This window comes from Propithecus coquereli, unplaced genomic scaffold (assembly GCF_000956105.1).
Source record: "Propithecus coquereli isolate 6110/MARCELLA unplaced genomic scaffold, Pcoq_1.0 Scaffold218, whole genome shotgun sequence".
Taxonomy (NCBI): Eukaryota; Metazoa; Chordata; class Mammalia; order Primates; family Indriidae; genus Propithecus; species Propithecus coquereli.
Window position 1 is genome coordinate 4,870,816 of NW_012146967.1, and position 16,133 is coordinate 4,886,948.

At 51.8% G+C, this 16,133-nt stretch overlaps 1 protein-coding gene across 1 annotated transcript; it reads left to right on the forward strand.

Moving 5' to 3' along the window:
* The first annotated feature begins 838 nt into the window (after nucleotides 1–838).
* ISX (intestine-specific homeobox) lies at nucleotides 839–15,841 on the forward strand. Its single transcript, XM_012644714.1, has 4 exons — nucleotides 839–1,031; nucleotides 12,729–12,880; nucleotides 14,551–14,667; nucleotides 15,602–15,841. Exons 1-4 carry the CDS (start codon nucleotides 839–841, stop codon nucleotides 15,839–15,841), a joined length of 702 nt encoding a protein of 233 aa, XP_012500168.1.
* The last annotated feature ends 292 nt before the right edge of the window (nucleotides 15,842–16,133 follow it).

Genomic DNA, 16,133 nt, shown 5'->3' on the forward strand with positions numbered 1-16,133 from the left:
GGCCAGCCCAGAGACGCCTGAGAAGGATCGGAGCCCGCAGCACAGCCCAGCCCAAGGCAGGAGAGGAGACAGGCCCACGGCACCCCTGGACCCCCTTCCACAGCCTCCACCCGCAGGTCGGCAGGAGAACCGGTGTGCCGGAAAACACATCCTGGAGTCTGGGAGGAGCAGAATTGAAGGAGGTGCAGGAGGGCTTCTGGGAAGACCCCTCGAGCTTCAGTGCATCCCAGGGCTGGTCAGCCCCCCTGGGCCCGAGGGTGGCACTCGAGCCTGCCAGAGGCCGGCCAGAGCCAGCAGGAAAGGGCCACAAGCCAGAGAAGCGGCCAAGGTGCACACGCTGCCTCCAGACCTCCACTGGGCACAGACCTCCTCCTTCCAGCCCCTTTCCTGTCTTTCCCTCTTCTCTTTGTCCCCAGTGGGCAATGACCTCAGAGACGCTGGTTTAGCCTGGTGATTGTGAAAGCAACTGCCTCTGAGAAGACCCTTCTCTGGAAGACTGAGCCCAACTTAGCAATGGTGACAAGTGTCTGACGCCAAGCTGGTGAGGGCTGTGAGCCTGCGGGACAGGACACAGCACCTTCCGGATCCTTCCCTGTGGTCTGTCCCCTTGGTCCCAGGGGTGTTTTCAAGTGGTCCATGGAAGCCGCTGTGGAGACAGACTCCCACTTGAATAACCCGACTGGAGACTCTTCCTTCTCCACCTCCGCCTGCCCCACTGATCCCAGGAGGTTCGAGGGAGGAAGAACGCAACCCCCCACTGGCAGCGTCCTGGGCCCACCCAGAGCCCCTCCTCTGCCCCTCTGAGTGCGCCGAGGTGGGCCCCACTCCCTGCAGTGGGATGGAGAGCAAGAGCTTGGGGTGCTGCGAGGCCCCAAAGAAGCTGGGCCTGTCCTTCTCCATCGAGGCCATCCTACAGAGGCCCTCCAAGAAGAGTGACGTGGTCGGGCCAGAAGGGGCAGGTGGAGAGGGACTTCGGCAAGCAGCAGCCACAGGCTCCAGGCGGGAGAGGCCCCCGCAGGACCAGCCCCAGGGTAAGTGTCTTCTGATCATTTCTTTCTGTTCCCTGGGCGCCAAGGCCCAGCTGGGCTCTGGCAGAGAGAAAGCTGCTCTGTCCGTACCAACAGAATAGAGGACTATAAAATTCAGAGGGAGAATTTTAAGGCTCTAAAATTTTAAGAATGATAAGGCTCTGAGCTGGTTGCCTTATATCCCTTTCAGTCTAACCCAGAACTGTGTTTGTTTCAACGTGGATGCCAATGCTCAGTTAGATGCAGAATGCAGGGACCCGGGCTTGTTCGGGTGACCAGGCCCCAGCTAAGAATGCTAGTTACCATTTATTCAGCGTTGACGATGTAGCAGACACTGTCCTTTAATTTCAGTACAAAGGCATGATTGTCATTGTCATTACCGGACAGATGAGGAAGCTCATGTGGGAAAGGGAAGAGGCGGATCATGTCCCCAAGTTACACAGCCGGTAAGCAGAGGACCTACGACCAGGACCCGGCTCTGGCTGCCCCAAAACCCCTGCTAGGTCTGGTACAACCTTCTCCCCATCAGCTGAGTTCAGCCTACACACCTGCCCACCCTGATCACCTTCCCCAAGCCACTGACCAGCCCAAGGCATGTCCCCAAATAACAATGACCAGATAGATTGCCGGGCCCTCCTTGAGAGCCACCTTAAGGAAGGGAGGGAGGTGGCATTAGGGTGTCCAGGTGAATACACACACCCTGCTAAGCGTCCGGAGCCCGGGCTGTGAGTCTCGGCTCTGCCCTGGCCTGCTGTGAGACCCCGGGAAAGCCCCTGTCCCCGCTAGACTCAGCTCCGTCTTCAGAGAAACGGCTGGGGTGAGGAAAGAAGAAATGTTGGAGCCGGTGACGTGTCAAAGGCCATTTGAGCCCGACAGTCGCCGAGCCTGGAATAACTCACACGAGGTTCCCACTTCTCTCCCCCGTCACCTCTTTAATCCAGGAAAATGCTGGAAAGGAGGCTCAGGGAGCCCTTGTCATACACAGAGCCCCACCCCCTCCCTGGGGTGAGTCTCCCACACAGGGCTCCGATGCGGGGGTCCCGCTCAACTGCAGGCAGGGGCAGACCTAGGAGGGCTAGTGTTCCCGGCAGACAGGAAGCTGGTGGTGTCCCTGTTACTGTGCCTGTCAACGGGAAAGGGTCCCCAGCTTAATTTTTGGAACTTCATTATCTTCCAGTTAATTGAACATTCACAGAAACAATTCTATCAGGGTTTTAACCTGAGCCTCTTCGGCCGCAGCTGTATAAATCCACGATCACCCTCTGTGTCACAATGAGAGAGAGAGAGAGGTTGGTCTCTCCCACCCGAGCAGCCTCCCTTCCCCAGTCTGACAACACTGACAGCAGAAAGGAAGCCACGCTCTCTAGGCCTCCATGAAAGATACTGGCATGTGCCACGTCAGCTCTCAGGCGGACCCAGAGCAGCCCCCAGCAAGTGCTGGTCAGAATAGCAGTTGTGACACTGGAGATCGCCTGTGACTCCCGCAGCACTTCATGGCAATTCTCCCATCCCATTGTCACACTTGGGAGCCCACCATGCAATGAAACCAGGGAGATATATCCCCACAAAGACTGCATGAGTCGTTAGTGCTAGAATTGAACACTGGTGGCCTGAGACCACCCACTCTAGACTATTCCTCAACATAGTTTAAATCCATACGTCTCCCACCATGCTGGATCTCAGCGTTTCCAAAAGCTTGGTGACGGGGGGAGGAGGGGACGGGTATTTGCATACACAAAGAGTGCAATGCGCACCACCCGAAGGATGGACATATTTGAAACTCGGACTTAGGGGGGAGGGGGAGGCAAGGGCAACATACGTAACCTAAACATCTGTACCCCCATAATATGCTAAAATAAAAAAATAAAAAAAAAAGCTTGGTGACAGTCCCAGGGGCAGTTCTCAAGATGACTTTGGGGGCTACGCAAAGATTGTTTAGGTCAATAGTTCTGTAATATATTTACTTCTACATTTACCTATTTATGACAAAAGGGACTAGCTAACCATTTATGGTGATGATACGAGGTTTTCTTTTAAATCGAATGGATTTATTTGAGTCAAACAAAAAAGTCTATTTGGGAAAACTCTAAGCAAACAATATGGACCGGCCAAAGCCCATGTGGGTCTCCTCACCTGGGATTAACAGCTCTGGCTCTCAGCCAGGCAGGCCCAGGGGCTCCCATCAGAGCAGAAAGGAGCAGGGCAGGAGGACCTGGAGCTAAAAGCTTGTACTTCCCCCCAAGAGAAGTGTGGTTTGGTCTCCCTGTGATGGACCGTAACTCTCAGTCCTGCCACCAGTGCCACAGACTAACCTGGCCATGGGAACATCCCTATAGGGCTCAGGGACACCTGCAGGCTGGTTCTATCAATATAATAGAGTTGAGAACCTGGCTCAGTCTTAGGCCCCACGGGACCACAAGAAAGTCCAAGGCAGAGCATCGTACCAGTGTGGGCTCACCCAGAAAGCAGACCCTGGGGAAAGATCTGAGCACAAGCAGTGGGTTTCAGACGTGCAAGGAACTCCAGCAGGAAAGCCGTGAAACAATACGAGAAAGGGAAGGCAATGAATAAAGAGTGTGTTATTAAGCCAGTCACCCTCGTGGGTAACTGAAGCTCAAATCCTTTGGGAAATGGAGAAAATATACTCCTCAGAATTCTTCGAGGTTTTCACCCACAAAGACAAACCCTAGCGGTAGGAAGTGGATCTGGAGGGCAGAAAGGTCCAAGGGATGGAAGCCAGGCGTTGACAGCCTCAGCCTTACGCACAGGGCCCAGAATGCCAGAGTAGGAGGAACTCCAGTGGGCAGAGGAGGAGGCTTAAAGTGTTGGCTCTAATTTAAATTTGATTTTTCCACAGTGTTCTTTATCCAGACGTGCAAAAAATAGCTACTAAATACCTACTGGGTGCCAGGCATGTCTATCGCACAACAAATCATCCCAGAACTCAGTGGCTTAAAATAACGATAAATATTTATTGTCTTGCTCGGTTTCTGTGGATCAGGATTTTGGGAGTGACTTAACCGGATGGTTCTGGCTCAAGGTCCTTCGTGAGATTGCAGGAAAAATGCTCTTTGGGGCTGCAGTCATCTGAAGGCTGGACTGGCATAAAAGATCTACGCCAAGGTGGCTCACTCACGTGGCTGGGAAGCCGATGCCCGCTGTTGGAGGGAGGCCTCAGTTCCTCCCTATGCAGGCGCTCCACGTGCTGCTTGAGTCTCCTCGCAAAATGGCCTCCCTCCCTCAGGGTGGGCAATCCAAGAGAGAGAGCGCCAGGGGGAGCTGCCTCCTTGTATGAGCCGGCCTGAGAAATAGCATCACTTCACTTTCACTGCGTTCTATTCATTAGAAATGAGCCACTGAGTTGGGCCCACTCAAGGGGAAGGGAGTTTGAAGGGAGGAGTGTCAAAGAATTTGCAAAGCCATCTGACAGCCAGCACGGGTGCTGAGTTGGGAGCTGGGGATGGTGTAACGAGCAAACACGGCACGGCCCTGCCCTCAGTGGGCTTGTAGTCCAGCAGAGGAGACGAAGGGCCATCAGAGAATAACGAATGCAAGCGCAAGTGCCACCGTGGCTGTGCCGGGGAGATGGTGGTGTGCTGCTCTCAGGGACTAACCAGCGGAGGTCTGGTCTGTCCGGGAGCTCCGGGAAAGCTTTCCAGAGGAGGTGACAGCGCAGCTGCAATCTGAGCAGGGTGACAGGGGGAGGACATTCCCCAGAGGGAGCAGCAAGGGCAAGGACTCGCTGGCAGGCGCCATGTTCAAGGGTCCCAGGCCTTGGAGGCCGCAGTGGCGATTTTTATTTTTGCTTTGTATGCCAACGGGCGTAGAGAACCATCGTAGGGTTTTCGACAGGAAAGTATACAATGATCAACATTCATGAGAACTCTGTGGTTCCAATTGACAAAAATTATCCTAGGTTAGCTAAAGTGGAGAGGGAAGTGTATTGCCTTGAAGAAAGTTAAGACATAGTTCCCAAAACTAAGCCCAGGGAAGGTTAAGCTACCTTCAGCCATGCTGGGAGCCAGGACCAACAATACCGTCAAGGCTCTGCAGCTGTTTCTCTCTGCACAGGCTCACCCCCTTCTCTCTGCTCATTGGCATTCTCCAAATGGCTTCCAGCTGCTCGGAGAGTTACATCAGCCTCCAGTGACTGTCCTCGAGCTCTCTAAAGACCCATGTCCAAAAGCCACAAAGGAGGGACCCTACTCGCCAAGCTTGAGTGAGAAGTCCACCTCCAAACAACTGAGGTCAACCGAGGCCAGAGCATGTGGCTGGTGAAACGGTGTGTGCTTGGGCCTGGTCTGGAGTCTTCTTTCTGCTGATCCCCCTCCTCTGCCACACCGTTCCACGCTGGAATGCTGGCTCCTTACCTCAGGGCCCTCTGGGCTCTGCATAGGTCATTTCAGTCTCCATACAAGAAACTCTCAAGTTTATTTTTTTCAAATCAGTAGTATGTTCTTAAAGAGGTTTATTCTCCCAGATAGATACTCCTTGTAGGAAGGCCGTTGTTCGCATTTTGTGAGCCCAACACACACGGTTCTACCAGGCACGTGCTCTGGCCTGTTCCCCCAATTTGCAGGATCCTGTGACTTTGTGTGTCTCTAATTTGGGCATTCGGCATATTTGCCACTTGGGCCAGCTTTCTGTATGTATTTTAGCAAATAGAACAATTTGATTGATTTGGGCTTTGATGGATGAGTAGGAGTTCACTAGACAAAGACAGAGGACAAGGCATTCCAGACTTAGGGAGTAGTGTGAACAAGCATCTGGAGAATACAAGGCCATGGCCAATTTGGGCAATCTGGAAATGGTCAGGTGGGACTGAAGTCACAGAAATGAGGAGGGGGTAGAAAGCAGATAATGCTAGAAAGGTAGGATGTGAAAGGCCTTGAATGCCATGCTAAGGAGTTGCCTTGTGCCCTGTAGGCACAAGGGAGCTATGAGAAGCCTGTGGCCTGACTAAAGGAACCAGGCCAGCACAGGTAAGCTCCAGGGAGACTCCTGGCCCGCACCCCTCCCCCTGCAAAGGGCACCCTCATCCCCTCCTTGAACCCACTGCCTTAGGAAGACAAGGACAAGATGCATTTCCAGAAACTGCGACCAGCAACAAACTCACCCCCCAACCCCCGACCTTTAGCTGTGCAGCCAGGGCCAATTAGCAGATGCAGAGAAGGAGCAATCCGGGGAGGGAGCCAAGCACAGAGAAACACCGCTTCATAATTAGGTGGCCTAATCACCTGTGTAAATTGTGTGTTTCTTATGATCGATGTGCTAAAAGGCTCAGGTTTAATTAAACTCTGCTGACTCATTCTCTTTGAAGACCCACTGAAGTGTGATACACAACCTGCACCATTTAACGGGAGAGGAGCAACTTGAGAGGGGTGGCAGGTGCCTGCCGCCTTCATCCCCTGTCCCCACGGCCCCCGCACACCCACTCCTGGCAGCAGAGGGTGGGCTGCATGTGATCACCTGCTCTCAGCTTCTCTGCCAAGGACCTGGTAGGGAGGTGCCAGGCCTGGATGGGAACTCAAGGATTTTTCTCTCTCAATTCCCAGTGCTCCTTCCGGGATGATCCGTCCTGCCTCAGAATATTGTCCTCTCTAAGCAGGGACCCAGAACATCCTGGCCCCTGCTAGTGCTGGTGGCTCTGGTCCCATGCACAGGGCAGCTACAGCAATGAGCTCATACTTTCCAGCCTCTTGTCTAGTGACATCCTTCTGGTTCCAAAATTCTACGTTCTACCTTTGTCTCTGTTTCATATTATGCTGTTCTGCCCTCTCTCGCCTGCATATGGTGGGAAAGCTGAAGGGACTTCATCCTCCCTGAGCCACCCCTTGGACACTGCTCTTCCCCATCCCACTTCATCCTGTGGACCGTGGTCAAGTGGACTCTGCCAAGAGTCCCCACCCAGAGCTCCTGGGCACCATCCCCTCCCCTGCACATCCTCCTCCTCCCCAGGCACCCGCAGAGAGCTGAGTGTGGGGCAGTCCTGGCTTCCTCTTGCCGTCCCTGTACTTCCAGTTTCCCCAAGGCCATCAAAGTTGACACTATGCCCGTCAGACACTGTCTTCCCCAGAGATTCATGGTAATTGGAGGAAATTACAATTCAGAAAGAAACTTAAAATTAGACCCAGAATATGACTTTTTCAAGAATCCAGTGGGAAACACTCTAAGGTACTTTCTGCAGAACTTTCTGCAATGATAGTAACGTTCTGTATCTGTGCTGTCCAACATGGCAGCCACTAGCCATCTGTGGCTATTAAGCCATGGCTAGTATGACTAAGAAACTGAACTTTTGTTCTATTTAATTATATTTAAATAGAACACACATGGCTAGTGGCTTCCATATTGGACAGTGTAGTTCTGAGGAGTTAAGCTTTTCAACGTCACGAGGTCTAGCCTCGGATCCTAACCTCGTTTCCCTGACCCAGGTGCAAGTCTGTCTGTCTCTTCCAAAACTCTTCTGTCTTCTGGTCTCTCCGGTCATAAGTCAGAGGCCCCACCCCCTGGGAGTGATCTCAGCTCTGGGATTCCTCTCCCCTTTACCCCTTTTTATGTTTCTCCAGTTTGGGGTTATTCAGTCTGGAATAACATCCCAAAAAGGGGTGTATGAGAACATTCGGTGTTGAGCATTGACACCCCAAGAAGCCACAGTCAGTGCATGGAGAGGGGCTTGGGCACTCTGAGCCCTGCAGATTGGTCTATTTGGGGCTCAGCCTCCCTATCCCACCAGTGTGAATTTTAGGCACCCCACTATTCTCAGAGAGATCGCCAGGGCTGTTAGACACACACCACCACTGTCGTCATCATCATCATCATCATCATCATCATCATCATCTCTCAAGGCCGAACCCTTATCCTGAGAATGTATAGTTCAAAGCTAATGAGAAAAAATATATTTCTAACCAGCCTATGACTTGCCAGGCAGCCCCTTCTCCACGAAATCAGTGTCAGGCTATTACGCAGGGGAGGGTTTAGATCCTTTCCTTTTGCATCTGCCTCCAAATTCTGCTCTTCCAGCCCTACTGGGAATAGGGGAAAGATGTATGTCTCTTAAAGGCTGCTTCCTTCCTTACACACATGGAAGCTTTCAAATAATAGTTGTATTAAGGAGTCTACTCTTAATCATGAACCTTGTTTGCATGAGTATCCTTCCAGGGGAAAAGAGGAGGTGGCTTATTTTTGTTATAATCTCCCTTCTGTTTCTAATCCTCTGTTCTCCATGTTGTTTCACCTCCCATGTTCTGGTTCCACACCCTGCGTGCTCTCTCAGTTCTCTGTTCCCAGGAGGCTCTCAGCTCCATGCCGTCCTGGACGCCTCAGTTTTCCCAACCAGCCTAGAATCTCCCCGTTTGTGATTTTTTTTTTTTCTGCAACTTCCTGTAGAAGCACACTATATCATTTCCTATTAGCTAAAATGCTGACCCAATGAATGAATGAATGAATGAGTGAATGAATATGATGCTGCCAGGCATGGCTTGCTCCTGCGAGAGCCGGGTCCGGGGAAGACATTCGCCAAGCTCCCGGCAGTGGACTGACGCCCACCATTTCTCTCTACATGATTCTGATTGGTTTCAGTTCTATCCTTTAAACACGTCACCAGCACTAAAAATAGAATAAATAGCTCTTTAAAAACAAAAAACAGAGATTTTAAAAAAAGCAGTATGGACTCAGGGAGAGGAAGAGGGTGGAGAATGAGAGGCAGAGAGACTGTCCTACAAAAGGGGCTCACAGCCAACCTCTCGCTCTAGCGGGGAATGACATTTAAAACCTGTCTGTGACTCCCAAGAAGCTGCCAATGGTCAGCAAAAGTGAGCAGAAGTACTCTGAGGGATTAAAAATGGACTAACAACAAAAATGAGGGGTGGTAGGGAGGAGTGAGACCAAAAGCAGACCTGAAATCCCATTTCCACAATAGATGCAACTAGGCCTGGTGGATTTCCAGAGAGGAAATGTCCCCTCTCTGGTCCTCTCCCTGGCAAAGAGCAAACTGGCGCTGTGGGCAGGCCTGGGGCAAGGCCTTTCAAGCCATTCATGCTCCACCCAAAGTGAGGGAGCATTACAGAATGGCAGGGTGGATTGGCCCTATTGACTTGACCATCCAACCCCTCTCTCCTGCTCCACTCTACAGATGTGGAGACAGAGGCCCAGAGAGTGAATAAAATGTGGCCCAAGTTGTAGAGTGGAGCCAGGGACAGAGCCGCAGTCCTCTGGCCTCCAGCTCAGTGGGTTTTCTCCTATCCAAGGATAGAAGGATCATTAATAAGTACCAAAATACACAAGGATAGCTGATCTCTTCAGTTGTTAAACCATCATGAATGAAATCTATTTTTCACTGAGTGTCTACCCCAATACACAGTTGGGGTGGTTCTACTTCACTTATTTGGGGGGGAAAAAGTGGGCCAGGTGGGAGCCAGGAGACCTCAGCTGGAGCTCAGACCCCCACCAGCTCTAAAAATAGAATAAATATTCTCCTTCGCAGTGGATTCGGCTCTCGCTGATGTGTGACATGTGACATTTTATGTTTCAGACAAATCACGTGGAAATGTCTTCTCTGTCCAGTGGGGTTAAGAGCAGTGGGGTTTCACGTTTACTCATTTAGAGCACATGTTCATTGATCTCCCACCAGGCGCCAGTTCCTAAGCTAGTCTCAGATACAGTCCCTGCCCTCGGGGGCTCACACAGCAGGCACATGTGGGCTCCCTTCCCTGGAAGGCTTTGGGTCCTCCGAGCACGAGCGTGAGTGACCCTGAGACAGGCACAGGAAGTACTAGGTTCTCAATCATTTTATGAGAGCAGATTTTTCTTATAGGAATGAGGAAGAAATCAGGAGATTCAAGGTGGTCAACTAGAATTATAGGAATTCTATGGGGCCCCAAAAGTGAAGGTGATTTGAGGAGAGGGTTTGTGCTTTTCCTACAGTTCCTAAAATTGTATCACATAGACTGTCTTTGGTCAAATGAAGACCAGAATTGCAATTCTGTCCTCAGAAGTTCATGGTCAGGAAAACAAACCCACCACCCTCTGTTTTGGTCCTTCCTCCAACACCCACTGTCACTTGCTCCAGCCAGGAGCTGTAGGCAATGCCAGCTAATTCTCCTATTCTGCCAACAGAGTGAAACTCCTTACGCTCTCTGGTGTGGCCAGGTTCAAGGACCACTGTTCGTTCCTCATTGTAGTTGGTCTAGCTTCAATGTGGACACAGCTGACTGGCCTTCAATCTTGAAAACTACAAATGCATCTGCCTATTGCATAGCTTTCTTTGACCAGCCAATAGAAATGTCAAACCTAACATGCTCAAATTGAACACCTGATTTCCCTATCATACTAACACATGAACACACACATACACATATACACACACACACACACACACACGCTCATCCTTTTGCGCAAGCCAAAACTGAAGAGCTGTCCCTTAGCCAAGCTCTAATCTGTCAACATGCCCTGGCAGCTTCCCTCCAAAATAGATCGTATAGTCGACTCCAGACCTTCTCCCTGCGAACAACTTTAGCAGCACGACAGGAGAGATGGTGGCTGGTGGGCCTCATCTCACATTGCGCATCTGCCACCATTACATCACCAGGGGAGTTTGATTCTCCTTCCTGGTTCTATTGCAAAAAATTCCAAGGATGGATTCTGATAGGTCCAGTTCAGGTCCCGACCCTTGGACCAATCCAGTTCTTACTACAATTACCTAGGTGGTGTGTGGGAAGAATAGTTTCCAAAATGAGGGCTTTGCCAGCCCCGGAAGAAAGGTGGTTCAGGCCGGGCGCCATAGCTCACGCCTGTAATCCTAGCTCTCTGGGAGGCCGAGGCGGGCGGATTGTTTGAGCTCAGGAGTTCGAAACCAGCCTGAGCAAGAGCGAGACCCCTACTAAAAATAGAAAGAAATTAATTGGACAACTAAAAATACATAGGAAAAATTAGCCAGGCATGGTGGCGCATGCCTGTAGTCCCAGCTACTGGGAGGCTGAGGCAGAAGGATCGCTTGAGCCCAGGAGTCTGAGGTTGCTGTCAGCTAGGCTGACGCCACGGCACTCTAGCCCGGGCAACACAGTGAGACTCTGTCTCCAAAAAAAAAAAAAAAAAAAAGGTGGTTCTGGGCAGATAAAGCCAAATACATGTCCAGCCTCCGTCTGTTGGAGTCTCAATCACTGCACACTCTAGGTCATGTGCAAACCTGTCTATATCCCCCACCTCACCAGACGATGAGGTGCTTCCCCCCAGAGACCAAGTCTTCATCGTTTCTGCAGCCCACGGCCTCGTGTCGTGCCTGGCACAAAGACACATGTGCTTGACAAAAACGTAGATGAAGGAGTGATGAAACTAACAAGTGGAATGAAATACTTGCAATAAGAAAGACCACTCAGGGCTAGAAAGATAGCAAAGAAGTTTCGGAGATTATAAGAATGAATTTAGGTGTTGAAGAACCAGTAGAAATTAGATTTGCAGACGAGGGAGAAGAGATGACAGAGGGGGTGCCTGAGAAAAACCAGAGAGACGGGCACACAAGTGGCGTGTGGCAGAGATGGTAAGGAGCCCACCTTGAATGAAGCGAGGTGTGCGGATTGACAGAGGGGGAGGCAGGGCTGGCTTCATGAGTGTGTGTGTGATCCACGCAGATGCACAGGGCCCTGCACTCAGAAGGCAGCCCTGCGAGCGGGCTGAACACTTACGGTCGCCAGCTTGAAATTCTTACCAATTGTGTGTTCAAATCCGTGTTTGGTTAGTGACACCCAACGTGCCAGCAAAGCATGCGCCAGGGGCTTGGTGCCTCACTCCACAGTCAGTGCCCTTCCCCCCACCTCCCACTTCCCTGGGATGGGCTCTTGGCAAACCATTTCCCTGTCCCTGCCCAGCAACCACTGCCTCCCTCCATCTTTGGAGGCGAAGGGGGAGATAGGCTCGTGGAGGGTCCCAGTCAGGTGGGGAGTTGCAGGGTGGAGCCAAGTTTCTTCACTGGGCATCCAGGTCCCCAAGCCTCAAGCTGGGCCCCCAGGTGTCTGTGAGGGTCTGCACATACCCTGTGGGTGCCCTTGTGCTCTCTCAGGGAGGCAGGACATGAAATAGCCAATAAAAAACCCACTATGACAGTCCAAGAGAGAAACTGTGGAAGAAAGGAAAAAGCTTTTTTCTTGCTTTTTGAACAAGGGGCCCCACACTTTCATTTTGCACTGGGCCCCATAAATGACGTAGCTGGCCCCGAGCAGAATTGAGGCTGGACAGGTGAGTTGGAGGCAGACTGCCAAGGGCCATGACTGCTGTAGAGCTCAGCCTTTACTTTATAGATCGAGGTTGGCACACTTTTTCTGTAAAGGGCCAGATTGTAATTATCTTAGTCTTTGAAGGCCATATGGTCTTTGTTGCAACAACTCCGCTCCGCTATTACAGTGTAAAACCTGTCAGAGATAATTCACAAACCAATGGGAGGAGCTGTGTTCTAATAAAACTTTATTTAAAAACAGACAGTGGGCGAGATTTGGCCTGGAGGCCATAGTTTGCCATCTCCTGCTGTAGACAAGGCAGGGTCATTGAAGGCATCTGTGCCGCAGAAAAGCCCAATCAGAGAGGATTTGCCAGGGGCCAAGACGCAGTAGTGTCAGCAGGGATTGAAAGGGTAGAACAGGGAAGCACAAAAGCCATACTAAGGTGCTGACACCAAGGCCACTGAGCCCACCTGGACTCTTTCCTGTGCAGAAGAGAGAAAGAGCAAGCGGAGGGTCCGTACCACCTTCACCACGGAGCAGCTGCAAGAGCTGGAGAAGATCTTCCACTTCACCCACTACCCAGACATCCACGTGCGCAGCCAGCTGGCAGCCAGGATCAACCTCCCGGAAGCCCGGGTGCAGGTACAATGCCCCTGCCTCAGCCCCAGCCTCCAGGCTCTTGGGACCTTGGGGGAGATGCCAGGTATCCCGGGCACTCCAGGGCTGTCCCATCTGAAAGTTTCCATTGCATGAGCACAGTCATAACAGCCAAACATTATTTTCCAGGAAACGAAGCCACCATAGTTACAAGACAGTTTCTCCCCTTTGGGAGTGGAAAGGGGAGAGGTGGCATCAGTGACCGCCATGGATCTCTGCTCTGTGCCCTTCCTCCCCACTCGGTGACAATTCCGGAACATTGTTCACCAAGCAGCCTCATTCACAAAATAGGTCTTGACAATCTAGACCAGGGGTCAACAACTATTCTGTAAAGAGCCAGATGGCAATGACTTTAGGCTTTGCAGGGAGCACAGTCACTGTCACAGCAGCTGTTCGGCCAGGCCGTGGTAGCACAGCAGCCACAGACAATATGTAAACAAACAAGCATGGTCGGGTGCCAATAAAACTTTATTTGTGAACACTGAAATTTGAATTTTGTATTATTTACCTGTGTCACAAAATATTATTCTTCTCCTAGTTTTTTTTTAACCATTTAAAAATGTGAAAGCCATTCTTAGCTCATGGGCCATTCTAAAACAGGTGGCAGACTTGGCCTGCAGGCTGCACTTTGCCATCCCCTGGTCTAGACCACGTGGGTATCACTTTGGAGGCAGCGCAGAAGCAGCAAGGAGCCTGGAGCCGTGGTCAGAGACCTGGTTTAAGCACCAGTAGCCTAATCTGTCATCTTTAATCTCTTCTCCCCAGAGTGCCTATTGCTTCATGCACGATTAGAGATACAGCAGCCCATTGTCACTCACCAGGGGTGCATCCTGCCCTCTTCACACAGCTCCAGTTTTGCAAGTGCCACTCTAGCATGTGGAATTCCACCAGCTCCAATCGTGGCTGTAAGACAGTTTTCTAAGTCACTCCATTTTTTTCCACAAACGCGATGGACTCATTCTAATTCAAAATCAGGCCACCGTTCCACTCTTTATTCTATTCCAACCTCCTTTCCTTCTGGCTAAGGACCAACTCCCCTTTTCCTTCCCATGTGGAATCAGGCGCCAGCTAAGTGGGTAGCACCTGCGCCTGTCGGGGAGCCCGGAATCCAACACGTGTCTCGGCAGAATTACTGCCCAGGAGATGGATGTGTGCCAGGGACCATCAGGGCACTCATGACTACGAAGAGCTGCCCATGGGGGTTGCAAACTGGTGGCCTGCTGGTGACCCACACATGGCTTTTATTTGGTCTGCACGGTATTCTAAAACTTGGAAGCTGTCACATAAAAACCAATATTTCCACCTTGGAAATTGGATAAACCTGCAACCCTGGACCCACATGTGCACACGGTGACTATTGCCCAGAGCAGCTGCCCCTTGGGGCTCTGTTCAACACGGACCCTGCCATTCCCAGCTCAAGGCACCCAGCTGCTCCACTCAGGCAGGTCCCCCCGGCCCTGTAGGCTTTGCAGGTTGCGACCCCAGTCCTCTCTCGGAAGGGTGACCTCCAGCTCCAAAGAAGTCCTGGAGGCCACGGAGCTTTATAAACTAGAAAGTGCCATCCCTCGGAAGGCGTCATTACTATGCATTTGAGGCAGGTGGTGGCAGATGGAGAAAAACACTTCTGCTTACCCTCACCCTCTCCCTAACCACAGATCTGGTTCCAGAATCAGCGGGCCAAGTGGCGGAAGCAGGAGAAGATCGGCAGCCTTGGGGCGACGCAGCAGCTGCGCGAGGCTGACGTGACCCTGCCCACAAATCCGGACATGGCCGTAAGTAGCTGAGTCCTCACGGTGGGGCTGCAGGGAGCCATTGTCTGGGGACATCCTGGCCAGACCCAGATGTGAGGAAATGCCTCAGGCTCTGTCTACAGTAAAAAGTGCAAGGAAAATTCTTTTAGAAACAGCATGGGGCAGGGAGGCCACCTCTCTCTGTCCCCATGTCCTTTCCCTGAGTGACAGTCATGGTGTTTCTCCTTCCTCCAAGGAGTGGTTCGTATGATTTGTGCAAAACTTCACAGTGTACAAAACAGGGTCATGGGAAACACAGTACTTGGAATTTGGGCACGTGGGCTCTGAAGCCAGACTGCCCGAGTTTGAACCCAACTCTGCACTCGCCTGAGGTAGGGCCTGGAAGAGTCACCTTGTCCCTCAGCAGACGATAAGGATGAAATGACTGAGACACAGAAGGCTTGGCCCTGGGGAAGTGCTCCCTAAATATTAGCCTTTCATGGAGACGGCACGTATTTCTCGGTGTGCACCAGGTGCTAAACGCTGGGGACAGACAGTAAACAGGACAGGCCTGCCCTGCCCCCAGATTAAAGGTCTTTACACACCCACAGTGACAGTGTGAGGCAGGATTTTTCATTTATTCATTTTTTGCTAATACATAAACTGATCTCTTGGAAGCAAAATGACTTTTCTGGCTACAACAATTGCTGCGTGTGCCGGGATTGGGAGCAGGTTTCCTTAGTCCCCAGGTCACGCACTTCTCCAAACCTACAGTGACCAACCATCCAGGTTTGCACCGGTCCACACAGGACTTTCAGTGCTAAACCCAGAAAGTCCTGGGCACACCAGGACAAGTTGGTCACAATCCCCACCCTGAGCTGCCCAAGCCTTGAGGGGATGGCTGGGGGCTGCAGGGACGGCCCAGGGTGACGCTGAGGACTCACTTCTCTCTCCCGACCTCTCTCTCCTGTCACAGGGCCCCATGCCGATGCCCACTGCTCTGCACAGGCTGGCTCCTCCCGTGGGGTGTTGCCCACCAGCTCAAGGTCAGCCGGCCTCTGCCTGGCTCCCTGCCCGGATGACCCTCCTCCCACAGCACCCATGGGAGACACAACCTCTCCCAGGCCCTCTCATCCAGCAGACCTGCATCCCCACACTGTGTATCCTTCCGCCTCTGCACCCCAAATGGGGCAGCATCTGTGCTACTTCAACGTAGGGATTGGACATCCTCTTCCCAAATGAGCCACTCTCCGTTCCAGGTGAAGGCGGGTGGCAGATGTGCCCTGGGCCTCAGACGGAATTGATCTCACAATCTAAAGACAGTGCACAGCCCAGGAAACTACCCCAAACCCACCTGCTGGAAGGTTGCACCAGGCTCAGCAGCAAAGTCAATGATAAAAGACAACTCCCATCTCTCCTGGCCAAAGCTGCTCTCCTGTGCAGAAGACAGGCTGGATGGGGCCTCAGGATGAGCTCTGGACCAGGGAGATTGTCCTCCTGCGCCTGTG

Coding starts and splice junctions, on each gene's coding strand:
- ISX (XM_012644714.1), top strand. CDS start 839: ATGGAGAGCAAGAGCTTGGGGTGCTGCGAGGCCCCAAAGAAGCTGGGC. Junction 1,032..12,728: donor CCCGCAGGACCAGCCCCAGG/GTAAGTGTCTTC, acceptor TTTCCTGTGCAG/AAGAGAGAAAGAGCAAGCGG. Junction 14,668..15,601: donor CCACAAATCCGGACATGGCC/GTAAGTAGCTGA, acceptor CTCCTGTCACAG/GGCCCCATGCCGATGCCCAC.